At 39.2% G+C, this 24,519-nt stretch overlaps 1 protein-coding gene across 1 annotated transcript in view; it reads right to left on the bottom strand.

Annotated features, from left to right (window-relative positions):
• BMX (BMX non-receptor tyrosine kinase) overlaps positions 1-11,127 on the bottom strand; it is a 26,031-nt gene extending 14,904 nt beyond the window's left edge. Inside the window, 4 exon segments of the mRNA XM_027901353.1 lie at positions 7,339-7,444; positions 8,425-8,498; positions 8,665-8,723; positions 11,102-11,127. Of these exon segments, the coding sequence (XP_027757154.1) occupies positions 7,339-7,444; positions 8,425-8,498; positions 8,665-8,723; positions 11,102-11,127 (265 nt within the window).
• Positions 11,128-24,519: the final 13,392 nt, after the last annotated feature.

The raw sequence follows: 24,519 nt of genomic DNA, 5'->3' as shown, positions 1-24,519 counted from the left end.
TTTTTTTTTTTTTTTTTTTTTTTTTTTTTTTTTTTTTTTTTTTTGGTGGAGGGGATTGTTTTGTTGTGGGGGATTTTTTTGTGAAGTGATCAGAGTGTTATCCTCTGATGGAGGTTTCATCTTTTTGGATGAACAGAAGAAACTGCAAAACATTGGCCAAAGTAAATGGTATAAAGAATTATTATCATGGAAATTTATTTTGCTTTGTCCAACCTGCCAAGGAAAAGAACCAGTCCAAGATGAGCACATCAGGTTTGTGTTTCACTGCTGGATGTATATTTGACTGTTGCAATATTCTAGACAGAGTTCAACTGTAATCTGGTAGAGATTAAGATCCTGATTTGTATCCGTTTATACAGCTTTCCACGTCCAAAACTGGCTGAAAGCCCCAGAACACTTCCTAAGAGTAACTGAGTGGGGTTTGTTATTTCCTTTATGCTGGCAGTGGTATTACTGTGGGTTTTGTATTGGTGATTGTGCCACTATCATCTAAGGAAAGCCATAGGGGATGGTCTGAGATTCAGCTGTGATGTGCATATGAGGAACAGTTATTATCTGCAAAACTGCACCCCTATCATATGGCTGGAAGCATGTGCTAAATCACTTCAGCTCCCATAAAGCTTGTCCAATACCTAATAATGAGACAATATGTGTGTGCACTCAGTGAACTTCCATCTGATCTACTGCAGTGTTGGTCTGACCTACATGAACCATTTTCCATTGAAAAGATGGTAGATGTCAGGCACCAGCCGAGGTGAAAGTATTTCTTAGGCAGAAAGCTCCTGCTTCCTGCTGATATCAAAGCCAAGAGGAAGTGCCCTCTGCTTCCCATGGAGTGACCTTTTGTGCCCAGTATTCCTTGTAATGGCACCATGCTTCAGGAACCAGCTCCTCTGTGGGAGACTAGAGCTATAATGGTGAACTGATGAAAGAAATAGAGGTATCAAAGGTGCAGGACATGAGTGTGCAAAAGTAATGCCTCATGCAAAAGTAACACCTCGGGTCAGCTGGAAAGAAAGAAGGGAGAAAGCCTTGCAGAGGCTGGAGAGGTGAGTGACACAAACTGAGGTAGGCAGTAGGAGGGCTGGGGGCACAGTGATACCTCTGATGATCAAAAGGAGTACATGAAAGGACAAAGTAAAAATGTGCTGAGAGCTTATACAAGCAGTTCTGTGACTAAATATAGACTGTTCCTCACCACGAGAAGTCAGTATTGGCCTTTCTAACCTGATTATATCATATGGCTTCGGAAAATGAAGTCAAGTCGTTCTACGCAGATGTGGTAATTATTTTATCTTCATTTACTGAACCTGTTTTAGAAGTACCTATCAGAAAACTGTCATGTCCCTGCTTTTTAAGTTTCCCTTTCAAAATATCTCCTCTAAACTGAAGTAGATAATAAAAGGAAATCACAAAGGCTTAGCAGAACCTCAGAATGTTCAGCAGCAGATTTCCATGACTGATGATCTCTCCATATAGACAAAGCATCTCCTGATGGAACCCAGGCATAACAGACCATGATATTCAAAACAAGTTATGCTGCTGCGTGTTCACAATGCTATTGCTTTCAAATCTCAACATCAGGAAAAAAAAGAGTCAAAATCCTTTTTGTTCCTAGCTTCTTTCCAAGCCTTTTTTATTATGTTTTCTTAAAGTTCCATTGTACAGCTCTTGTGATTTGTATCTTCTCTTGTGATTTATATCTTGTCTTTTGTCAACCTTTGTGTTTCTTAAAGTCATGGCTGTTCATATTAACTGCATAAATAAAATTCTAGCTTTTTCTTTCTTTTTTTTCTTTAAGTTACTTTCTGATTAAGAGACAGAAACTCGGAAATAGAGCCAGATCTAAAGATACAGAACAGAAGACAAAATAAAGCAGGAAATACGGATTTTAAAATCTCATTATTTGAAACACAATTTGGTTTAACTTGTTAGAGGCTGCGTAACAATGTGTGCATACACAGTCAGACCAAATTGCTAGTCCTTTCTTTAAAAGATAAAAATATCATGAAGACTTATGCCACTTTAGTGAGTTCTCTTGTCATTGTTGTTGTTACCTCCTTCCCACCTACAAATGTCAATAATTAAATTGGGCAGTAAAACTAAGGTCAGATGTTGCCTTTGTCCAGGAGGAGATAGATGAGGAAACAAACATAGAAGCAGATCTTACAGTTTACTTTTATTCTTAACCCCGACAACTCTTGACCTTCTTTATCAAGGTACTGCTGTGCTAGAGGACTGAGGTTGAACTGAGCACAGTAGTATTTTTTGTCAGCCTGGTGTCCTGTTTGTCTCTTTAGGTCTGTGAAAGCCTGCCTTTCTCATATGGACAATAAGGCCCAGTGGGTGCTGGTGGGACACCACACTCTTGGGTTTTTGCCTGATATAAGTCAAGAGTTATAAGCAAGAGCACATAAAGACCTCAGAAGCACTTCCCAATTCAATAACTTAGAGGCTGCCTCTGGGAAGGTGGGCTAAACAGACATTCCTAAATAGGCATCTGTACTCTTGACCCAACCCCAGAGAAGGGTAACTTGGGATTTGCCTGAGAAAAATACGGTTCATCACCATTTCTCAGCCAGGTAGAGCAGGTATATCTGTTCATACTTTCAGTTATAATGTTTTCCCAAGCACTGTTTTCACTTAGGAGGGTGGCAGAGGAAAAACCTAGGATCTCTAGGAATGGGGACCTCCTACTCACTAGAGAGCTAATTTTGATGGTATAACCTGATCCCACTGGACATAAGCCTTTTATTTTATAGGTGTTTCTACAATGGCTGTAGCCAGCACTGCATATTAAAGTGAACTGAACATGGCTGAGACTTTCCACGTTCACCACAGGAAGCAGGGAGATGAACCCTTCCTCTGAGACACTGGTGGGCACAAGGATGCTGAAACTTTACAGTAGATTAGAGGTCTACACCAGCTTCCAGTGAGCAGCTGTTTGAAATTCTCCATCTCATCCCACAGCCCTCCCTATCACCTGGATGCTTGCTCTTTCCCTGTAGCCAGACACAAAAACATTTTCACCTACCAGAGTTTGTAGGACTGGAGGCAGTGGTTTCACAGACCCAGTTGTACAGCACAGAATCCCATCCAGAAGAAAGGAAGAATTAAAGAAAAAAAGCAGGAATTTAAATAATGCTTTGCCTCTTGAGGCTGTCTCACTTGCAGATCTGTACAGTGGCAAAAACAGCACTATGACAGCTGACTTTTAACCTGCCCAAGGTATCAACATGCTTTAGCTCTGTATTTTCCAACCTTATTTTAATTTAATAACCATCTCAGTATCTTTACAAACCCCTTCAACATTGTTTACATTCATGTAAAAACAATCCACGGAAATTTCCAGTTCATTTAGCTCTGTGATCTTCCCAGTTTATTTAGAATCATGGAACCTTTAAGGTTGGAAAAGACCTCTGAGATCATCAAATCCAACCATTAACCCAGCACTGCCAAGTACACCATTAAACTATGTTCCTAAGCACCACATCTACATGCCTTTTAAATACCTCCAGGGATGGTGACTCTATCACTTCCCTGGGCATCCCGTTCCAGAGCTTGACAAACCTTTCCATGAAGAAAATTTTCCTAACATGCATCTCTATACCTCTTCATATACAACTCGAGGTAATTTCTTCTCATTGTGTCTCTTGTTACCTGGAAGAAGAGACTGACCCCCACTTGGCTACAAGCTCCTTTCAGGTACTTGTAGAGAGTGATAAGGTTTCCCCTGACCCTCCTTTTCTCCAGGCTAAACAAACCCAGATCCCTCAGCTGCTCCTTATAAGATTTGTGTTCCAGACCCTTCACCAGCTCCATTGCCCTTCTCTGGACACGCTCCAGCACTTCAGTGTCGTTTTTGCATCGAGAGGCTCAGAACAGGACATAGGAATCAAGGTACAGCCTCACTCATGCCCAGTACAGGGGGACAATTACTGCCCTGGTCCTGCTGGTCACACTATTGCTGATACAGGCTGGGATGCCATTGGCCTTCTTGGTCACCTGGGCACACTGCTGGCTTATGTTCAGCCAGCTTTAACTTTGTTGAAGTTTTTTACATCGGCACTTTTAGTCTCTGAATCACAAATTATTAAGAAATATTTCTTTCAGTTACCCAGTGGTCACTGGTTCGAGGCTGTTTGGCTCCATCCCTACAGAGACAGTCTAACTGTGCTCTACACATACATCTCTGTTAGCAACATCAGGAACCTATTTAGGAACACATTTAGAGTAGATACAGCACATTATCATGCCTGTTGTTTTCTGACGTAAACAAAGAGTTCAATATAAAAAAATTCTCTTTTGAGTTCTTTTCTTGTCTAAGCCATCCATGACTGTAAGGAGGTATTTTCTTTGCCCTTGCAACTGACTGGGGGTTTCACAGCCTTTTTGCTGCTGTGACAAGTGGTTTTGAAGCCATATGAAGGTATTCAAATTAGTGTTACAAATCAGTTGACAATTCTGTACATTATTAAGTGTTCCATACTGATGAAACCTGTGGTAGTAGTAGATAGGCCTGTATGATTAATTTCAATTTTCAAAAGGAAATGCCTGATACAGCAAGTCTCACAATTCTAAATTAGGTTCCCAATTGTTCACATCTATATTTTTGGATTAATTTTTAATTTCGGGTTCATACTTTTTAGTTTTTGAGTGTAAATGACTAAGACCAAGTTTTTAAAAAATCAAGCCTTAAAAGGCTGAAGCCCAAACACTCATAAACTTCTGTGCCCTCTACCAAGCATGGTGTTTCACTGTCAAGTATGTACACAGATACGAGAGAATTGCCTTCTGAAAAAGTTGCATCTTGGAGGGTACTGTTGGACAAATTTTCCTGTCTCAGTCTTTACAGATTAAAACTAAAATCCTGAAATAATTGCAACTAAATTGTACAGAAAATAGTTCAGAAAAGCATGTTATAATAAATTATGCAAAAGAAATAACATTGTTTAGAGAAAATACATTAATATAAGATTTAGCTTCTAAAACTGTAGTTTTACACTCATCCATATATTCTCCTGTGCTGAATTTCTATTGTTCCCACCCATCCAGTTTATGAGACATAAGCACTAGAATGGTCTTACAACAAAAGACTGGAATTTAGCTAGATATTAAGAATAAAGACAAAAATAATTCCATCTGGTTTATTTTGTAGCTAAAAATGTCACTAACTTTTTGATCAAATACTGCAGACAGAATTTGGTGTATTATTTCCCCTAGTTATACTGTAAGCTACATTGTATAGCAGCCATGGTGTTAAAAGAAGTTTAGCACATACGTGGAAAGGTGTAAGTATAAATAAAAATAATACTTTCTTAACCAAAGTGTCCTAAAGAAAAGCTGCAGAAACAAAGGATGGCATCAAGTATTTCTGGATATTCCCATCATCTGTGTACAAGAGACCTTATAGTCCACATGTGAACTCTTTCTTTCCACTTCGATTTTTCCACATTCATCCTCCAGCTTCTGGCTTGTGTTACACAAGGCCAGACAAACGCTCACCAAGTGCAGGAGCCTGTCTCTGACAGCATCCACTAACAAATACTGAGGCAAAGTATATGCTCAGGGCAGCTGTACAGTATCAGAGAATCCTGATCCAAAGGTGACGCAGTTATACCTAATACCCTTTGAGAGGTATATTTCTTCTGTGAATTCATTTAGTTGCCTTTTTAAACAAATAACTAGCATCTATAACATCTTTCAGTAAGTAGCCTACAGCTTAACTACCCAATATGAATAGTCAGCTTGTTTTACTATCTTCCTATCGTCCTTTGATGCCTACCTAATAATTACTAACATCTGCTTTGCTTTTTAGATCTTGTTCAGTACTGGGCTGACTCTGTGCGTGTGTCTGTGTTAGGTCAGGGTTTCATTTCCCTTGTGTACATTGCTTTTCAGTCATCTGCCCTGAACTCCGATTGCTTTTGTTATTGTTTTTGTTTGTTAGCCCAAAGAGCTCTGTTATTAAATGTTTACTCTCACTGGTAAGTGCACACATCTGATCAATTTGCTTTCTGTCTCCTTATTTAGTTAAAGGATGGAACCCTGTGAGCTTTTCTCTTTAACAGGTTATCCACCCATCTATTAGTCACTGTCAAGTCTCTCCTTTGACCTCTGTTCAACTTACAACATCTTTCTTCAATTTAGCCACCAGAACTAGACACAATATTCTCCTGGTGATCACGGCAGTGTCAAAACATGTTGAGTGCTTTTACTCAATACGTGCCTGCTTCCATGTCCAAGGATGCCATTAGCTCCTTTGGCCACAGCATCACAGTGGAAATTTATGTTCAGCTATCACAATCCTAAAGGCTCTTTTAGAGATGCTGTTTTCCGAGCCTCCATTCCTTAAACTATAGCATACACTTTTCCCCACTTAATTGAATTATGCACTCCTGACATAAATACACTAATTTAACATAACTGTGTCATTCAGTGACACAGCACAGGGTGAGGGAGAAGGGAAAGCGAGATTGGAATGACACCTCAGATCAACCAGGCAGATAAATGTTACAGACCTGTCATGAGGTTGCCCTTGGGCAAGTCAGTTCTTGCAGGGTCATGAATTAATGCATTATTCAGCAACCCTGTTACTCTAGCAGCCTGCTGCTTGCTGTGGCAAGGTTTGTCCATGGCACTCCAGGAGGGGATCTTTGGCCACTTCTCACATCTGCATGTCCCACTGCCCATAGAATTGGGATTGATAGAGGCTCTAGGAGGAATCTGAGCAGGGCAACTGAAAGAGATGAAATGGAGCAAATTTAAAGTTACGCTTTTCTCATGGCATTTAATTCTTGAGCAAGTATAGTGCTTTGTGCAGCTGCATATTCTGATATAAAGCACAGCCTTGGATTTCCTGACTGTGGCACATTTGAGAGGTAATCATGTAGTTAGGGGGCAGAGTCTGCTCTTAGTGTTGTGGCCAAAAAAGAGAAGGCAAATGAGACAGTGAGAATTAAAATAAGAATTGTACATGTAATTATGCTTTAAAATAAGTGATAATCACGCACATACATATCAGATAATATTAAAACAAATATCTAGTAGAATTTTGAATGTAAGAGAAACAAGACTTGATCTAAATTCTATCACAGTCAATTATTCCAGCAAAATCACAGCGTCAGTAATGGATTGGTTTAGTATTTGCTGTAAATATCACAGAATCACAGAATCACTTAGGTTGGAAAAGACCTTTAAGATCATTGTGACCAACCATTAAGTACCAGTATTGGTAGGATTCAGCAACATTAGGTTAGGACAAGAACATAAAGTGTAACCTTAGCATGACTGACATATTTCTGAAGAAATGTAAATTAAACAAATTTCATGGTTAACCTGAAAAGTATTGTCTTGCAGGAGGTGTTGTTGATTCCTCAAGATTCATTGTCTCAGCACATCGGATGTTCTAAATCTCAATTGATCACCTCTTGCTTCCTTTTCTCTAAGAGAGTAAAACACAGCAGACTGTAAACTAATATTAACACAATATAAAGTATTTTAGTTTGATGAGTTTGTACAGTTTTATATTTCAAACTCTATAAGGCACACATTCAGGCTTATTAAATTTTGAAAGAAAGGTAGTAAAAACCTCCTTGGTGCCCTACCTGCATCTAGTATATGGATCAAATTCCTTTTGAAATCAGTTACAAAAATAACAGGACGCAGCCCTACATCTGAGAAAGCATCTGCTGCAACTACAGGAGTACAAGGCAGAAGAGGGGACTAAGAGAAAAAGAAGGAGGAGTTAAGAGGAGAACACCTTAAGTGCAACCCAAAAGCCTGGCTGTGACATTCATAATTTTTTTATGGTAATGGAGCTTACTCTCACTGAGCTTCCCTGCGGTTTTGTAATGGGATGTACCTCACAGGATGAGTCCTAAAGTATGAAAAGGAGCAAAAAAATTAAAGCTGCCTGAAAAATATATTTGCATTCCCAACAGGAGATCTTTTGAAAAGCCACACTTTTGTGCTATATAGTCACTCCTTAGGAAACAAGGATAGTTTAACCATCTGCCTTGTGCAGCTGAGGGATGAGATTCTGAAGTAATTATGCCTCATACAAGTAACTTCTGACGCCAGTTATTTACATCAGTTCAGAGCGAAGCCTCAGCGAGGAAAACATCCCTATTCAAGACAGTGTGTAAACATATGTCAATGTTAATTACTTGCTTAAATTCTCTTTGGAAGGACACAAACAGATGCTCAATAGCAAGCACAACTGTGAGGCTCGTTCTGAATATAAACACTCATAAGCCTGTGAGTAAGTGTTTTCTTGAGCTGAAACTAGAATTTGATATCCTATAATTCTACTCAAAACAAAGTACGCATATTGTTCTAATACATAATATCCAATCATGTTTCACAGAAGAAAACTGGTGTGGCACTGGACAATCTTAAACAGTTTACTTAAAAAAAAATTACTTCTTACCCTTTGTCATATTCATAAGAAATGTTTGCTTTTGACAGAACAAACAACCTTTTCTTGTAATTTAATGACCACATCACTTCACAGAATCACAGAATATTCTGCATTGGAAGGGACCCACAAGGAACATCCAGTCCAGCTCTTAAGTAAAAGGCCCATACAGAGTTGGAGCCCACAACCTTGACATTATTACCACCATGTTCTAACAAACTCAGCTCATCTCAGGGTTTTGATGTGGGTTATTTTTTATTTCTGTTGTGACTTCTTTGAAAGGAGTTCTTCTAGAATTTTTTTTCTCCATTATACTTTCCTAAAATAACATTACAATTATCTTTTTTTGCTGCTATTAATTGACATAACAACACCAACTACAGAGACTGTAAGAATGAATATAATGTCATTCTCCTCTACATGTTTTATAAAATTTTCTAGTAATATATTTACATAAAGGATGTGTTTAGCCATGATGAATACTGTTTAAACAAACAACGTTATTTAGCTTATTAACTTGGTAGAAACAATCATAGTATACAAAAATTAAGCTACAGATGTACTGTGGTTCTAAACAAGGCATCTCTGTTACTTTATTGCTTGAGGATCACTCCTTTTAAAGATATGCACTCTTTCTGGCAAAGAGCACAGTCTGCTCTATCTACAAATGTCTTACATCTGCAGCATAACACAGAAGTCATTACAGCAGCTAAGAGAATGACAACAAAAAAACAAAACTCTTCTATTTGCAGACCAGGAAACCATATCTGGTGCTGACAATGTGTTCCCTACACTGAAATTTCTCATTTCTTTCTTTCAGATGAAACAAATGCACATTTATGAAACTGTATATAAAGAAAAGATTAAAAATTAAAAATGTTCTTGCAGGATGTATATATGCACATATATTTACATCTAAATATTTTTTCTTAGCCTTGGTAATCACAGAGTAAGAAGATGCCAAGAAGGATGAAATCCATCATATCTCTACAAGTTTAATATGGTTTCAGGTTATCTTACTAAAGTGTGAAGAAAGAAGGTCACGTCCTTTGCTCTTTATTTCTGGGGCTCCAAGGGGAAGTGCTGTGCTTAGTAACGTGCTTTATGTTCCTGCCAACTAATGAGAGTCCAGCAGAAAGAGAAAATTTGCATGAGGCTCATCACACTCACTTGATCTATCCACTGAATCCTACCTGAACCCAGAAAGTAGCAAGTATCTTGTAGAAACACTAAGAAGAAGAAAAGAGGGGAGGGCTTTGCTCATACTGTGCATGGGTATCTGGCTACGCTGTCTTTGCAAATAAAATATTAGGTTTGATAGAAAATATAAACATATAAAAACCTTGTCACTCCCACAGTGGAGCAGTAAGAACTCTCATGTTTTGTAAGAGCATATGTGGGTTTTTTCCCCTTACACTAGGAAATACCCAGTCTTTAGCTCCAACTCACTGAAGTTCATGGGACTCACTGGAGTACTGGAGGCCAGGAAAAAGGAAAAGTGACTGTTGCATTTGACAAGGAGAAAGACAACCTACTCAGGGGGTGAGTGTAAGGCAAGTAGGTGCTTTATTAACTGGCTCCTGCCTTATATAGGGTGAGAGCAGAACTTTCTGGAACTGGGGGTGTAACAGGGTAGGAACATGCAGATTAAAGCTATATAAGGAAGATCGGGAGATGGCTATGACTCTGTAAGGAAAAACATGGGAGGAGATTACTTCATGAGGAAAAAACTGTAATATGGCATAAATTAACCAATAGAAAAATAGGATTATAATTGAGAGTAAAACTAAGGGAATTTTCATAAAATATAAGATCACAGAATACAGGGATAATACAACATTTATTCAAGAACTCAAAAACGATTAATATGTCCACAGTAGATAACAGAGAAGTTTAAATTGAATTCTCTTCTTCCTAGGAATTTTCCATGTTTTCTCTCCAAATCCGGTATCTTCTTTCTTCCTCAATTCCAACAAGTGAGATAGAATTTCAGTTACTTTATTTTAAAGCATTGTTTGCAGGTCCTTTTTCTGGGGTTGCCACTGCATGATCTTCACAAAATTTCTTAGCCTACTGCTGCTTGAATTAATCAGAGCAATTGCCTGAACTAGCAGGACTGATAACATTGCTCATGTGAGATTAGATGTCTAATCCACATCAGCTCTAACACTGTGACCACTGAGAGCTCAGAGAGGATCAACCGAAGCCATGTGGAATGACTACAGTCTACTCTTAGTGGGGCTTAGAAAAAAGGCAAATTACTTCCATTTCTACCCATGGAAACACTAACAAAACGATCTTGGGATTTGACAAAATTGTGCCAAGAAATGAGTACAGACAAAGGGATTTATCACAGTATGTAATTTCATTTAAATATTAGAAGATTATGTTCTTTAAACTGTACCTTGCAACACATTAATAAATAAACACTATTAAAAATACAGGGATATAAAATATATCAAATACAATTATGAAATAATTAGTAAATGCCTACAAGTTTTATTAAATATATTTATAAAATGTAATTATAAATAGAGTTAAATATAAAAGTTAAAATTTTATTTCCTTGATATGGGAAAAGACACATACCCTTTGTTTTAATGTGATTAACTGAAAACAATATTCTGTTCAATTTAGGTAGTCAGTGTCTTTGGATATGCCCTGGCATAGTAATTTACATACTTGATCACCAGGTGATCTAATAGCATGTCTTCTGCCTCTGTCAGTGTACCTGTGGCAAGCACATGACCTAGTTCTAGGATGCAATAGAAGGTTAAAAGCACAGGTTAAAAGAAACACCTAAAAGACTCAAAAAAGCCTATAAAAGTATTACATCCTTTGGTTCTCTGAAAGAGAATACTGAGTATTCAGCCTTTGAGGGAGCAGCTGCTTACATTGCAGCATATATAAGCCACTTCATTACTGTAGTGCTCTGGCTCAAGTTTAAAGAAATGTTATCCAGATTTTGACTTCTCATTACAGTTCAAGACAGAAAAAAAAATGTCAGTCTCTAAAAAAAGTCTTGTCAGTGAAACTAAACTACTTCCTGGCCAGATCCACTGCACAATGTTCTTCTTCTTTTGTCTTTGGAAAAGAAATCACAACAGCTGAAATTCTACCAAATGAAATGTTCAACTCTTTTATTTCTGGGGTTTTTTTTCCCCCTTTTTAAATGAGGTTACATCTCCAGGAATAAAATACGCCTGTGCTGTACTGCCTTTTCCCTGTGCAGGCTGCCATTCCTCTGTTTGCAGAGTCTCTTTGCTGAGTCAGTATGTGCTTGCACTGACCACCTGGCTGTGCTGAAGGGGTGGATGATCCTTCAGGGCAGAAAGTGCAGCGAGTGGCCTGTACCATGTATAAATTTCTGCCTACCTAGAGAATTGCAAGGTATGATAAACCTCCTTTTTTACTGGATGTAGCTCAGCTCCTTCAACTGTGAAATCTAATTTCTCCCTGGAAGAAAATAAAATGTCACGTGGAATTAGCTGTAAACATTTGTTCCATATGATTTGAAGAGACGTGAAAGATCTAAGGATCTTTGATTATTTTTCCACGCTTGAAATTGTGCTTGTACTAAGGATAGTTGCATTTTCTTTGCTTTCTGTAACACAGAGACAAAAATAAAATGTTTGTTATTCTAACAGATCTTAGAAATAGGGCTTGGAAACTTCCCTATGTTTCAGAAAGAGGGCTGTTGTGAGACAGTTCAACTGAGTCATAGAATCACAGAATATCCTGAATTGGAATGGATACACAACAATCATCAAGTCCAACTTCTGGGAACAAGCAAAAGGGGCTAGAACATCCTGGAGGCTAGAGGCACTATCTCTAGCATTCTCTAGCTCCTGCTTCTGTTTCCTTCTGTAGTTTGGATGTGGTGATCACGATAATCATTTTCTGATGGCAGGCTGTAACGCAGGGTACTCTGTCTCCTTCCCTACTGGTAACCTTTTTCTTCAGGAGAGCAAGTAGATGGAAAACTAAGATGGAAAAGGAGAGCAGTTGTGACAGGAGAAGCTTGGAGAAGAATCTGGCTAATTTATGGTGGCTGTGGAAATAGCCATGTTAAAAGCATGGTTCTTCACTCTGCTCAAAATGCTAGCAAGGTGGAGTTCCTGACTCCGAAAGACACAGGCACATGTCCTCCACCCCAGTGAAGTAAACAAACTTGTTGGGAAGTGCTTGTCATTGTGGCTTGGCTCTATATCCTCAACATGGGCCAGCAGGGGTAGTCTGGGGAGGGTGTGTGTGGATGTAGAGGGACCAAGGCAGGAGGGTGGGGTGGGGTGTGGTGGGCTGGGACAGAGCAGGGATAGTGACAGACCTGGCGGAGAAGTCTGGACAGCAGGGAGCAGCGTAGGGTGGGGGAGATGGGACAGAAGAGGAGCTTGTTACAGGCACCAGGCAAAGGGCAGTTGTCAGTCAGGACAAGCTGTTGCAGAACTAGAATACTTCCATTCTGCTATGTGGGCATCACTGAGGAAAAAGACTCCACGATCTCCCTCCAGCCCTGCCCCACAGGCAGGACTACTGGTGTGAGGACAATACAACAAGCTGTGTTGGCATTCCCTGTACTAAAAATGGCCAAAGACCACTTCATTTCATAGAAATACCTTCTATTCTTACTATACCTTTTATCATTAATGCCTTTTCCAGGCATTCTTCCATGCAAGTTCAGAGAGGTGTTTTTCATCATTTCAGGTGAACTATTTCAGCTCAGTGAGCTGTTCATTCAGAGTTCTGAAGCAACACAGAATTTGGAATAATCCAAATTTTCTTTCCAGTTCCAAATAAAGTAGAGGTAGAGGGCAAGGGCTACTAATTCTATAACTTTCAAGTTGTGGATAGACATGCAAAACCAATCATCTCTACTTACTTACAAATTCTATTAACCTTCCTGGTAGGCCATAAAATTTAAGTTTGAATGTTTTGATAAACTGACCTTTTTCCAATCCACCGCACTCGAAATACAGTTTAGTTAATTAAACAAGTTGCAAAGCACTATCTTGATGTTTATAATTTATGATTAAGGTGATTCTAACTCAATGCATAAAAAGCTGTCTGAAATGAGACAAGCAATCTATTTTAACATGACAAAATGTAAACATAAAACGTTCAAATGCATTTCCATCAAACCACAGTATTTAAATATCGATATTTATAATGCATCCTTTTGCTGTTCATTTTAATAAGTCATATTTAGGCTAAGAGATGGAATGGTTTCCTGACTCCGTTTTAATGGAAACCAGTGAAGGAGACAACTGCAGTACACATGGAAAATATAGTAATCGTAATCTTTTCTGTCTTCTAATTTTAGAACCTAATTTTAAATGGTGCTTTAAATTATCCTGCATTTCAGCCCTTGCTTTTCAGTCAAAAGGGCATTGTGTATCTTTCCTCACATTACAAGGCATGCAAAATTATACTTACTATTTTGTATGTTAAATGGCAGTCTAATTTCACTCCATACAGCAAATTTATTTTCCCTCACTTCCCCTGAAGCTCTCTCATTCCATCAATCTTTTTTCTGTGCCATTAAAAACTTGCTGAGAGACAGAACTTTATGTATACAGGATAAAAAACCCCAACTACTCTTTGGGGGCAAGTCACAATAATTAATTATTTATACAAGGGTTATTAGTGGGATCTAGCCTCAAATCCCTTAAAATATGATCACTGAAGTGTGTTTAAACATGCATTTCATTTACTATGGTTTAGGATTAGCCATTTGTTTTCGCTGTGCCAGCTGACTTCTGTGTGAAGTGGGATATTATTCCATAGGGTGATAAATCGCAATCCTACTTGTTCATGTCGTGATGCAGTTGCCCACAGCTGGACCCATGCTTTGAGTAAGAGGTTGAATTCAATGACCCCTAAAAGTCTCTAAAAGTCTCTTTCAAAACTAGACTATTCTGTGCCTGGTTTTAATTGTTGCTAACATTGAGCAAACAGTACATCTTGCAGAAAGGGGTGAAAGCCTATTTTCTTATTTAAAGATCTCATTAGCCCTGCACATAGCCGCATAAAGCTGCAGCTGAGGTCCAGACCTGTCCTACAGACATTTTAGGAAGCAAAGCCATTTTACAGTCGTTTGAGCACTACTTTACTGTTTTTGTGACCTGAGCTCACTCTGAAAGTGGTATGGACTTAATAGATGTAAATTGCATAATCTGTTATCCTGATAATGTGTCTTTAGATCTCTGAAGTTTCATAGTATTTTTTAAGTAGTCACTTACCTAGACAAGTAAAGTTAACAATGTAATTTACTACATTTGTAATATATATATATCAGGTAGGAAATAATTTCTTCATATTACTGCCAAGCAATTAAAGTATCTGTCAGGTATCAAATGACTATAAGATTAAAAACAAAGATAGATTTAAGGCTTATTTTTTTTATCACCTTCAGATCACTTTAAATACTTCTACACAAACTTGAAAGCTAGTTCTAATATCTGTGAGAACTGATTATTTCCATACACTTACCTGGTTTCAGTTGCTGAAGATTTAAGCAAACTAAGAAGTGCCTTGGAATTGTTTTAACCAAGGTTTTAAAGACCTATGTACAGGCATAACTACCAGCACTGGCCAAAGGGCAATCACCAATAGTAGTACCAAGGGCTTGGGTTCTCTGTTCAAACTAGAGAGATATATATATATAAAGAAAGATCTGTGGGACCTGCATGGGTGTATTTGAGAGTGCTGAGAGCTTGCTGATGCCATTGCAAAGCCTCTTTATCATTTTTGAAAGGTCCTAGAAACCAGGGGAATGTCCTGGACAACAGGAAGAGAACAAGTAGTATTCCTATCTCTGAAAAGAAAGAAGCAAGAAACTGCAGGCTGGTGAGCACACCCTGGAAACAGTACGTAGCATGCGCTCATGGAAGCTGTTTGCTTACATGTGAAGGGCGAGAGGGTGGCTGGGACAAGCCAAGTCAGATTTACCAAGAGTAGACAATGCATAACCTCATTGCCCTCTGAGATGGAACATGCCAAGGGGGTGCAGGGAGACCTGTGGGTGTCAAACCTTGGTATTTTACAAGGTATTTGACATAGCCTGTCCCGACCACCTTGCTGGCAAACTGTTAGGATACAGATGGGGTAGGTAGGCCACAAATTTCATGGGAAATTGGCTAAGTAGAGCTGAAAGGGTGATGGTTAATGGCTCAAAGTTGAACTGAGTGAGCTCATGGGGGTTGATGCAGGGTCTGATAGTGTGTTGTGTGTGCACATGTGACAGTCCAGGTGATGAGACTAACATGCTCTTGAAGGAGCTTGGGGAATACACCAGATCAGGAGGAGAGATGAGTACACAGGAAAGGGGAGTACACACTGCACAGAAACGTAATCAGACCTCGAGGTCAGCAAGAACTGGAAAGATCTGCACGTGGGTTGGAATAATCCCAAGCAGTCCCACAGCCTGGGAGCTGGCTGGTAGTGACACAGCTCTGTGGCCAAGACCCTGGGGTTCCTGGTGGGCAGCAATGAATGTGACTCAAGGGAAGGGATGGGAGGGGAGGGAGGGGAGGGAAAGGAGGGGAGAGGAGGGGAAGGGAAATTTGGGGAAAACTAGTTCCATTCTTCTTATATTAAATTAATCAAATATTAAATATTAAAAATTATTCCTAGGTAAGGTGGAGGCACTCTTCACAAAGGTGCAGAACAACAGGGCAAGAGGCAAGAGAGAACTTGCCTCAGAAATTCTGTCAGTATATAAGGAAAAAATACTTCACTGCCTGAAGAGTTGTTATTGAAGTTCTCCAGTGTCATGGTGAAATCTGCTTCGCTGGAAACAGCCAAGATATATACAGAGCTATCCTTTCCCGCAGGAGCTGGGACTCGGGAGGTGCCTCCCAGCCAGACTGTGTTTCTCAGGAGAGCCAGAAGGTGGCACGGCTCAACAGAGGAACAGTCCGTAGGCGGCAGTAAGAGCTGTTACGTACTGGAATAAATGCTGAAAAAAACATATTGATTTAGGGAAAAGGGGCTCGGTAAGAACCAGTTCTACTTCAGAGAGGGTTACTCAGCATAGTTTATGAAAAGAGTTTATTTTTTGGACAATTTTGTATTAGGGGTGTGTTCTGTGCCCGTGTGCCCAAGCCAGGTAACACCACCTTGTTTTGGTACAGTTACCCTGTAGCTTAGTGTTGTCTTCCCTGGCTTTCCTTTTCTGACAGGAAGGCTATTTGATGTATTAAGGAGCACCTTAACCCATAAGTGCTTTACAGGTAGGCAGTTTCAGGATATTGTGTATGCATTTGTTGAGCGAATGAAGTACATGACCCTCCAACACAGCAGGGGCACTAAAGGCTGATCCTCAGAAAGTTGCATCACTAGTGAGCAACATAACCAGAGGAGTACTCTACTCTGACAGAAGTCATGAATATATCAAAACCAATGTAACAACACAGACCATTTCTGTTGATGTAAAAGAGTTCTGGTTGAGTAATATTTGTCTTGGTAACCAGAAGTGGACGAAAAAGAGTGAGTGATCACAATGTACCAAGTTCAGGTACCTCCTGAATGTTGGAGCTGGAAGGTTTTCCCAAGATCTTGTCAGCTTGTGTGTATGCATTACCTTAATCTCAGGAGGAGCTCATGGAAATGAGCAGACGTGTAATGTAAATGGTTTTTATAAGCTGATGACTACTTGCACCTGAAGGCTTTGGGATTACTGTCAGTTTAAAAATTTTAGCTGAGTGCTTGGAGTAAAAGCTGATTAATCTTTTAATGTTGGATTTATAGTATTGAAATGCCAGTGCTCCTAATTACAGGACAAAGAGGCAGGTCCAGACGGAGCAGTTGGAAGGTTCTTAATATGATGAAGTAGAATATATTTGTATGAATGTTTAAGGGGAACAGTCTGAGCTGCCAGAAGTGGTACTTGATGGATTAATGGTGGCAGTGGGGTGAATTTGATAAAACTTGTTTAAAAAAAATTCACAAAAAAATTTCAAAGGACTGAGTGTTAGCCCTGGAAGCCCCCTGAAAGGGGCCAGAATATTCATTTTGAAGAGTGGGAGGAAAAAGAGCACCTTTCCTTAAGTTATTTCTTTGCCACATTTAGGAGAGAATTTGAAACATGGTCCTGTGGAGCTTGTTTTGCTGTAGGCTGCAGAGAATTCAGGGTGGTTTCTTCTGGTCTTTGAAATTGCTTCTCTGAAATATGCACCAGATTAAGAGATGAAACAAAAACCTCTCCAAAGAATTTGTTTATTACCATTACATCGTCAGTCTTTCTCTGTAGCCAGTAGTTGTCTGGGTACTGGAACTGAAGGAAAAGGATGAATGTAATGAGTCTGCCCATTTGCTTGGAGTAGACAACAGAGTTTTCATTCAGACTTTTACTCACAGTGAAGCAGAGAAAGAGAGTGTGACACACCTCTGCAAGGGTGCCCAGACTGTGTTATGGAGGACATTAGAGAGATTTCAGAGTTGTTTCTACGTCCTTACGAATTTAGCCTTATATATTATATAAAATGCCCACAATGACTAGCTAACAAGGACTGTGTCTGGGTTTTTTAGTGCTACTTTTGCCAAAATCACTATTTTTAAAGTTTTACATTAACAGAAATGGATTTTCGTTTTTGTTTAGCCACAAAATCAGGGATCTTGCATCTCAGAAACACCATAAATGTGTTCATGTGGTGCTTCTCAGCAAAAGTAATTAGCCCACAAATAGTGAGGTTCTGATATAGTTACATTGCTACTTGTTCTGGAGCTCATTTATCGTGTGACAGTTTGAGGATGTCTGTGCCGGACTCCACTGCACAGTGTAAGGGTGCCCTCAGTCATCCTAATGTCTTGCTTATGGTTTGCTCATGCTTTCACTTAGAAAAAAAAAATTACTGCTCCCATTCCTTTTAATGTTTAGTGCTTACTGAGTTTAGCAGACAAGGTGGGGCTTCAAAATTCAGTCAGTTAAATAAATTGGTGGAAATTTACTGCGGCAGAGGTTGTCTGGTGGCCAGAAATGAAGGTGAAATGGAGAGGAACAGAACATTTCAGTCTAGCTTCATCATGGGAGTAGACTCAGGTCACTTAACAGCCATGTGCTGAAGCAGGAAGTTCTTTGCCCTGGGGGTGTTGGAATTTCAAAAGGTTTGTTTGTCATCAACCTGATAATGTCAGAGCTCTGACACCAAGATCCAGCCATAGAAAAGGGTCATGCAGAGTTAACACATGGTTATTTTCAGCCTAAATTGCCTTAAATGTAAAACCAATGCCATTAAATAAGGCTCAGAATGAGGACAGAAAAGGGGGTGGAGGGGAAATACTATATATCCTCAGACGTGATTCAGGGCACAGGAAACACACTCACTGTGGTTACACACACTCTTTCTATGGTATACGTGTCTCTCCTTTCACCCTCCTGTAAGGATGGCAATATATGTGCACAGCAGTACCCCTTCCTAGAGGAAGGAAATAGTGCCAGTCTGTCCTTTAATTTATCTGTGTTTTCTTGATCTTTAAACTGTGTGAAATGACAAAATAATTGAAAGGCCTCGGATGTGCTCTTTATTTACTGAATTGAATCTTTGGATCTGCACTTTGTACAGATGAGATACTGATGTAATCTCTATAAATGAGGTACTGCTGATGTCTGAGTAAAAATGCTTTAAGAGCTCATAGTTAGGCTCAGGGTTCCTCAGTGCTAAGCAGTTATAACCACATAGGTAGGCCAACAGAGCTCTTACTCCTAAAACCACACAATGAACTCCATTATTGCTCCATTATTGCTCTGCAAAATGCACTGTCTTATTCCTGGAGTGCTGGTTTTGCTCCATTCCTTTAGGAAACACAAGTTGAAAAGTTTAAAAGCTTAGATTTCAATTTACGGTATTCATGTTTTTCCAGACTTTCTGTACATGTTAACAATCAAATTTTGTCATTCTTGTTGGCTCTCTCTGGACTACATCAATGTCCTTTCTCTGAAAGGCTGCCAAATATTTCACAGAGGATTACAAATGTTTTAAAAGAATAAGATTTAACTCTCCCTTCTTATTTATTTGTAGTCATTTGTCCTTGTTGATGGTTTCATGGGTCTTCCTTACACCCAGGTCCCCCCCTTATGTATTTGTGTAACCTAAGGAGTTCAGCTTTCACGATGTTTGCAGCAAATTTAGGAAGCAATTCTGCAGTTTGCCTCAAAGTCTAAATTAGGTTCATTAGGTATAAACCCATATGAATATAAGGCAAGAAAATGTGCTGAATCTCACACAAATGAAAACTACATAGTGCTGCACTTTGTTGCTGATGAGGTTTGAAAGAAAATGCAACATCCCACTAGCTGGATTATTTGAACTTGAATTGTGTTTGAGAGTTGAATCTAAGTTGCATAATGTCAAACCAAAATATTTGCATTTATAAATTCATCCTCTGAAAGAATTCCTGCCATATTCTTCATTGCACATGTTCCATAATGCTGAAATACTTGGAATTAGTACTTGGAACAAAAATGTCTTTTATGATGTATTCTGAGTCAAATCTGAGCCTTATGACTCAGAGAAGTGAAACTGTGAAAGATACATTGAGCAAGGGGCCAGTCACTAATGTATCAGGCCAGGCATTCTTTGTATTCAGTATAATCTTAGTTATTCAGATATGTCTGCTTTATTTGAAGGGCTGCAGGAAGGTTAAATGTTAAATCTCAAAATTCTGAGATAATAACAAGAAAAATGTGGGAAGGGTATATTAGATTTATTTTAAACTACCAGAAAGTATAGTGGAATTGTGTGATCTCTTCCCACCATAAGAATAACTTACTGATGATTGTTCAAATTGCAGTTTTTATACAACAAAAATACTAGATGTCTGGTACCTCTGCATTTGAAGTTTACAGATTTCACTTGAAAGGAAAGTTTTAGGAGATGAAAACAAGATTCCGTAGAGAGAGCAGCATTTCCTATTGACTGATCTCAGCACTTCCTGATGAGTATGTCTCCTGAAAACACATAGAGCATCGGTGGAGAGAGAGAGAGTGGCCTTGGTTGTAGTGCTAAGGACTTGGATAACACTTCCTAGAATCTGAAAGGTTTCATATTTTTCAGGAAATGGTGGTTCAAAATGAGGATTTTCTTAGCATATCAGGCTTCCAATTAAAGCCAAGGGACCTTGAAGAGGATGCCAAGTGCCACTCTTCTCCTGTATCTGTCCCATCTCCAAAGACCCAAATGCTGGTTTAAATCTGTCTTTCTAAAAGTCCTGTTTCTAGAAGGAATATCTGTCTGAGACCTTGGAAACATATAAATAAAATGTACTTATGTTCAAAATCCTGACCAGGGCATTGATTTTCAGCTGGCTAGGAATGCTGAGCTGGTTCTCAGCCTCCCATCTCTTAAAGCAACGTTGTGCCCAAACCTTTTGGAAGCAGAGAAGTAGTTCTGTGTCGGAAGAACTTTAGCCAGCTGTGCAGAGGCTGATATACCTCCAGATCTGATGCTATGCAACGCTAGCTAGAGCCTTGCATGCGGGAGAAGCTCACTGCTGGTCATGGGCAGCGGGCACACTGTTAGGAAGACACTGATTACCTCTTTCTATTTTGCCTCCAATTACCAAATAACTGGCTTCTGGTTAGCCACAGGGAACTGAACACATGGGAAAACAAAAACTTGTCTGGCCAAAACGACTGGATGAATTTCGTGAGCATTCAGAAGAAAAACACCTTTTCTAATAGCAGGCCTTTTTCTGCATGAGCGTCATTTACAAAAAAAGGAAGCTGAGGTAAAGGAGAAAATTATCTATCCAAGGTCACTCAGACTTCTTTCTCCTTGGCAGAGGCTGTTGGTTAGTGGCTCACCTTCTGCTGGGCTGTTTTGATTCACCAGAACCACAGAAGTGTCACCATCTTTTGCCAGGTTGCTTCTGTGCATTGCATAAGTTACACTGGCTCACGGAGAACTCTGACGAACAGCACAAAAGCTGGCACAAACAAGGCAGCAGGGAGTGTGCAGCTGGCAAGAGCAAGTTCTTATGGTAGTTCACCGTGTCACAAAACTGCTTCCAACATAGTGCTGGTGGAAGGGCAGGGCAAAGGAGAGCAGGTGTTCTCAGACTGCATTCATCTGTTTATTTTGTCTGGGAGTGGATAAAGCCAATGGCCTCCTTTTTAATTCTGTAATATTAAGCTTTACTGTGGGCATATGTGTGCTAATAGAGAGAAAAGCACCTCTTTTGAGTTGTTTTCACATTACATAAAGATGGACAAGTCAGTTATTTGAATAAATTGAGGGAAAGCAACCCTGTATCCTAGTCAAGTGCACATGGGAGCACTGCAGGTATAGAACCTTGTGCTCTTGAGCCAATCCACAAAGACATGAATTCAACCCATTAACAAATTTCTAATTTCATACAGCTTTTTTGCTTCTAGATGTGTTGAGTCATCACGGTTCACATTATCAAATTTGTCTTTAATTCAAAAAATTCTTTGTTTGTTTGTTTGTTTGTTTGTTTGTTTTTTAATGTGATTTTTTCTTTATACCAGAGCAGAAGGGCTACCAGAAAACAGTTAGTATTGTGAAATTAACACTGCTATGGCAAAAGCAGCTGATGCTGAGAGGGAGCAGATGTGCTCGGCCAAGGTCTGGGGAGTAGTTCTGGAGAGTCAGGAGCCTGGCTGAAGCCAGCTGAGCTCTCAGGAGGGTGCTCTGCAGTGTGTTTTCTTTAGAGACAAGAAGTTCTTGCCCTTTCTCATCTCCTGGCTGCTCCTTCCCATTTGAGCAACACTCTCAGTTGTACAAATATAATTCTGGTCTTTGCCATAAACTTATTGCTATGTTTAAAAAAGAGATGCATTTTCATGATGAGAGCTGGGAATTGTGATGCAGTTAGGAATAAGAATTTGAGAAGGGAGGAGCTGGCTGCACATATGCCTCTTTCACCTACTCAAAACCCCATCTTGAGGTGGTGAGGCCTTCCTTCTGTTACACGTCAGAGTAGATTGCTCTAATCCTGCTGGCTCCTGCTCTTTGCCTCCACGTCCCAGCCATGCTTTCTAAAAGCAAATACAGTCAAAGCAGTATTAGCATCATGTTGGTTGGATTCTTTTACATGAAAATAAATCTTATGGAATTAGTCTTGGTTCATTTGTACCCTGAACCTTGTGTTGTTTCAGTGCAGCAGTATATGTTTGTAGGAGGATGGTCACAAGGGCAGCAACCTTCAGTTGGAAATATTGCAGTGTGCCTTCATCCTTAGTCTTGGGACAACAGCTTTCTCATTTTTTTAGTTTTTCCATTCCTCTGAGGAGGATCTGATTTCAAATTATGTTAAAAGACTTCGTGTTTCTTTCTTTTTTTTTTTTTTTTCTTGACACTACCCCAAATAACTATGCTCCATTGGCAAAAACACTTTTAATTTTTTAGTTACCATTGAAGTGGTTTTTATTCCTCTTTCTCCACCTTTTTTAATCTGGCAGAATCTCCTAGGCAGAAAATATGGATCTGGCTAAGTCTACAAATGGTGTTGTGGGCAAAGTATTCTGAGTTGTGGGACACTGTTATCCGATGTATGTGTCTGATTTGGCTATTATGTAACAGAATTTGTGTGTAAAACTTTATTCAACTATTTAATGAATAGCAGTCTTCCTTTGGAGGTTAAACTCATTCATTGCAGTAAATGCTTTGATTAAAACCAAGCACTGTTTCAGGGTAAAGAATTGGCTCTATCTGACGATCTTTATAGGGCACTTGCTTGAAATGTGGAAGATGCTTTGCTAACAAGAGTAAGTGGTGACTAATTCATCTGTAAATTGTTCTAGTTGCACATTGCATTTTAAACTGCTTGAGCACAACCAGCAGTAAGTAACCCTTCTGCAGAGTTAACACCTGTGGAGGGGCAGTGGATGCTTGATGTTACCCCTGTAAAGTTCTGAGTGTCTCTGCAAAGGAGAGGTAATCTTTGCCTCTCTCTGTTGCTTTGCTTCTCCACTGTTTTATCTCAGCAGTATTTGATTTCGGCAGGAGACCCAGAGTGACCTGCACCGAAGCAGGAGAATCCTCTTTTTGTGGGCTTCTGGTAGCATTCACGCTTGGATGAGCAGCCTCTCTGCCAGTGGCAGGTCTCTGAAACTCGCCTAAAGAGGTGATCCAAGGGTAACTGCATTGCCTGTTCCCATAGTTCAGACACCTGGCAGCTCTTTCTTTTGAATTTATGCACACTGTCTCCAGATTGATACTTAGGTTTAGTTAAAATCAGGCTAGGTCTTAAAAAAAACCCAACAAACCTGCTCAAAGTTGTTGCAATGAAGTCTAAAGAAGCTTTAACTTTTCTGAACCTTTTCATTGTATAGCAGAATGAAAGGCTGAAATAAAATCTGTACAGAAGTGTTTGTCACAGATCTATCCATACAACTTTTCTCTTGCATATGTCCATTCAAGCGCCTGACACAACATTCGATTTGTAGTAATGTAACACTGCTGACTTTTTCTAGCTGGAAATTTTCACAAATAAAACTAAATGCGTTAATAGTAAATAAGAATAAGTAGAAGAATAGCTCTCCTTGTGCCTTGGGAGAAACAATAAAATACTGGGTTTAGTTGATGACTATCAGTTAAATCATTCAAACATCAAAGGAAGCATATATTAACTACATGTCTCAGTAAATTTAAGGGCAAATAAGTTTTTTTAAAGAGTGGACAAGACAAGGCATCCAAAATTCAGGTGAAAAGAGGTGGAAAATCACTGGGGAAATACTGTTGTTAGATCACTAAACTGGCATTGAATAAAGATGCAATATTGTAGATTACAATTCTTAATGAAAATCTTTGTTTTAACTGGGAGATGATAACCACAAATTTTTTTGTTTTGAAACACTGCTTCTAAGTTTTACTATATAATTCAATGCAAAGTCGTGGGGTGTACTGAAAACAGCAAAATGTTTAGAGGGAAATTTGTATCTAAAATAATGAATATCCTGCAAAATGGCATTTCACTTGATGACTGGTGTAGCACCAACACCATAAACCCCAAAATTCTAACTTTAGAGAGCTAAAAATGTTAGCAATACCCCTCTATTTGAGTTATACATTGAAGTAACTTTTTATATAACCAGAATAAAGTTTGAAAATAATTCAAGTAGAAGCTCTTTGATAAAAAGA

Source organism: Empidonax traillii, unplaced genomic scaffold (assembly GCF_003031625.1).
Source record: "Empidonax traillii isolate 1590-97213 ecotype Southwest subspecies unplaced genomic scaffold, ASM303162v1 scaffold778:size296861, whole genome shotgun sequence".
NCBI classification, from domain to species: Eukaryota; Metazoa; Chordata; class Aves; order Passeriformes; family Tyrannidae; genus Empidonax; species Empidonax traillii.
The sequence above is the reverse complement of the archived record's forward strand: the minus strand, read 5'-3'. Positions and strand labels throughout refer to the sequence as shown.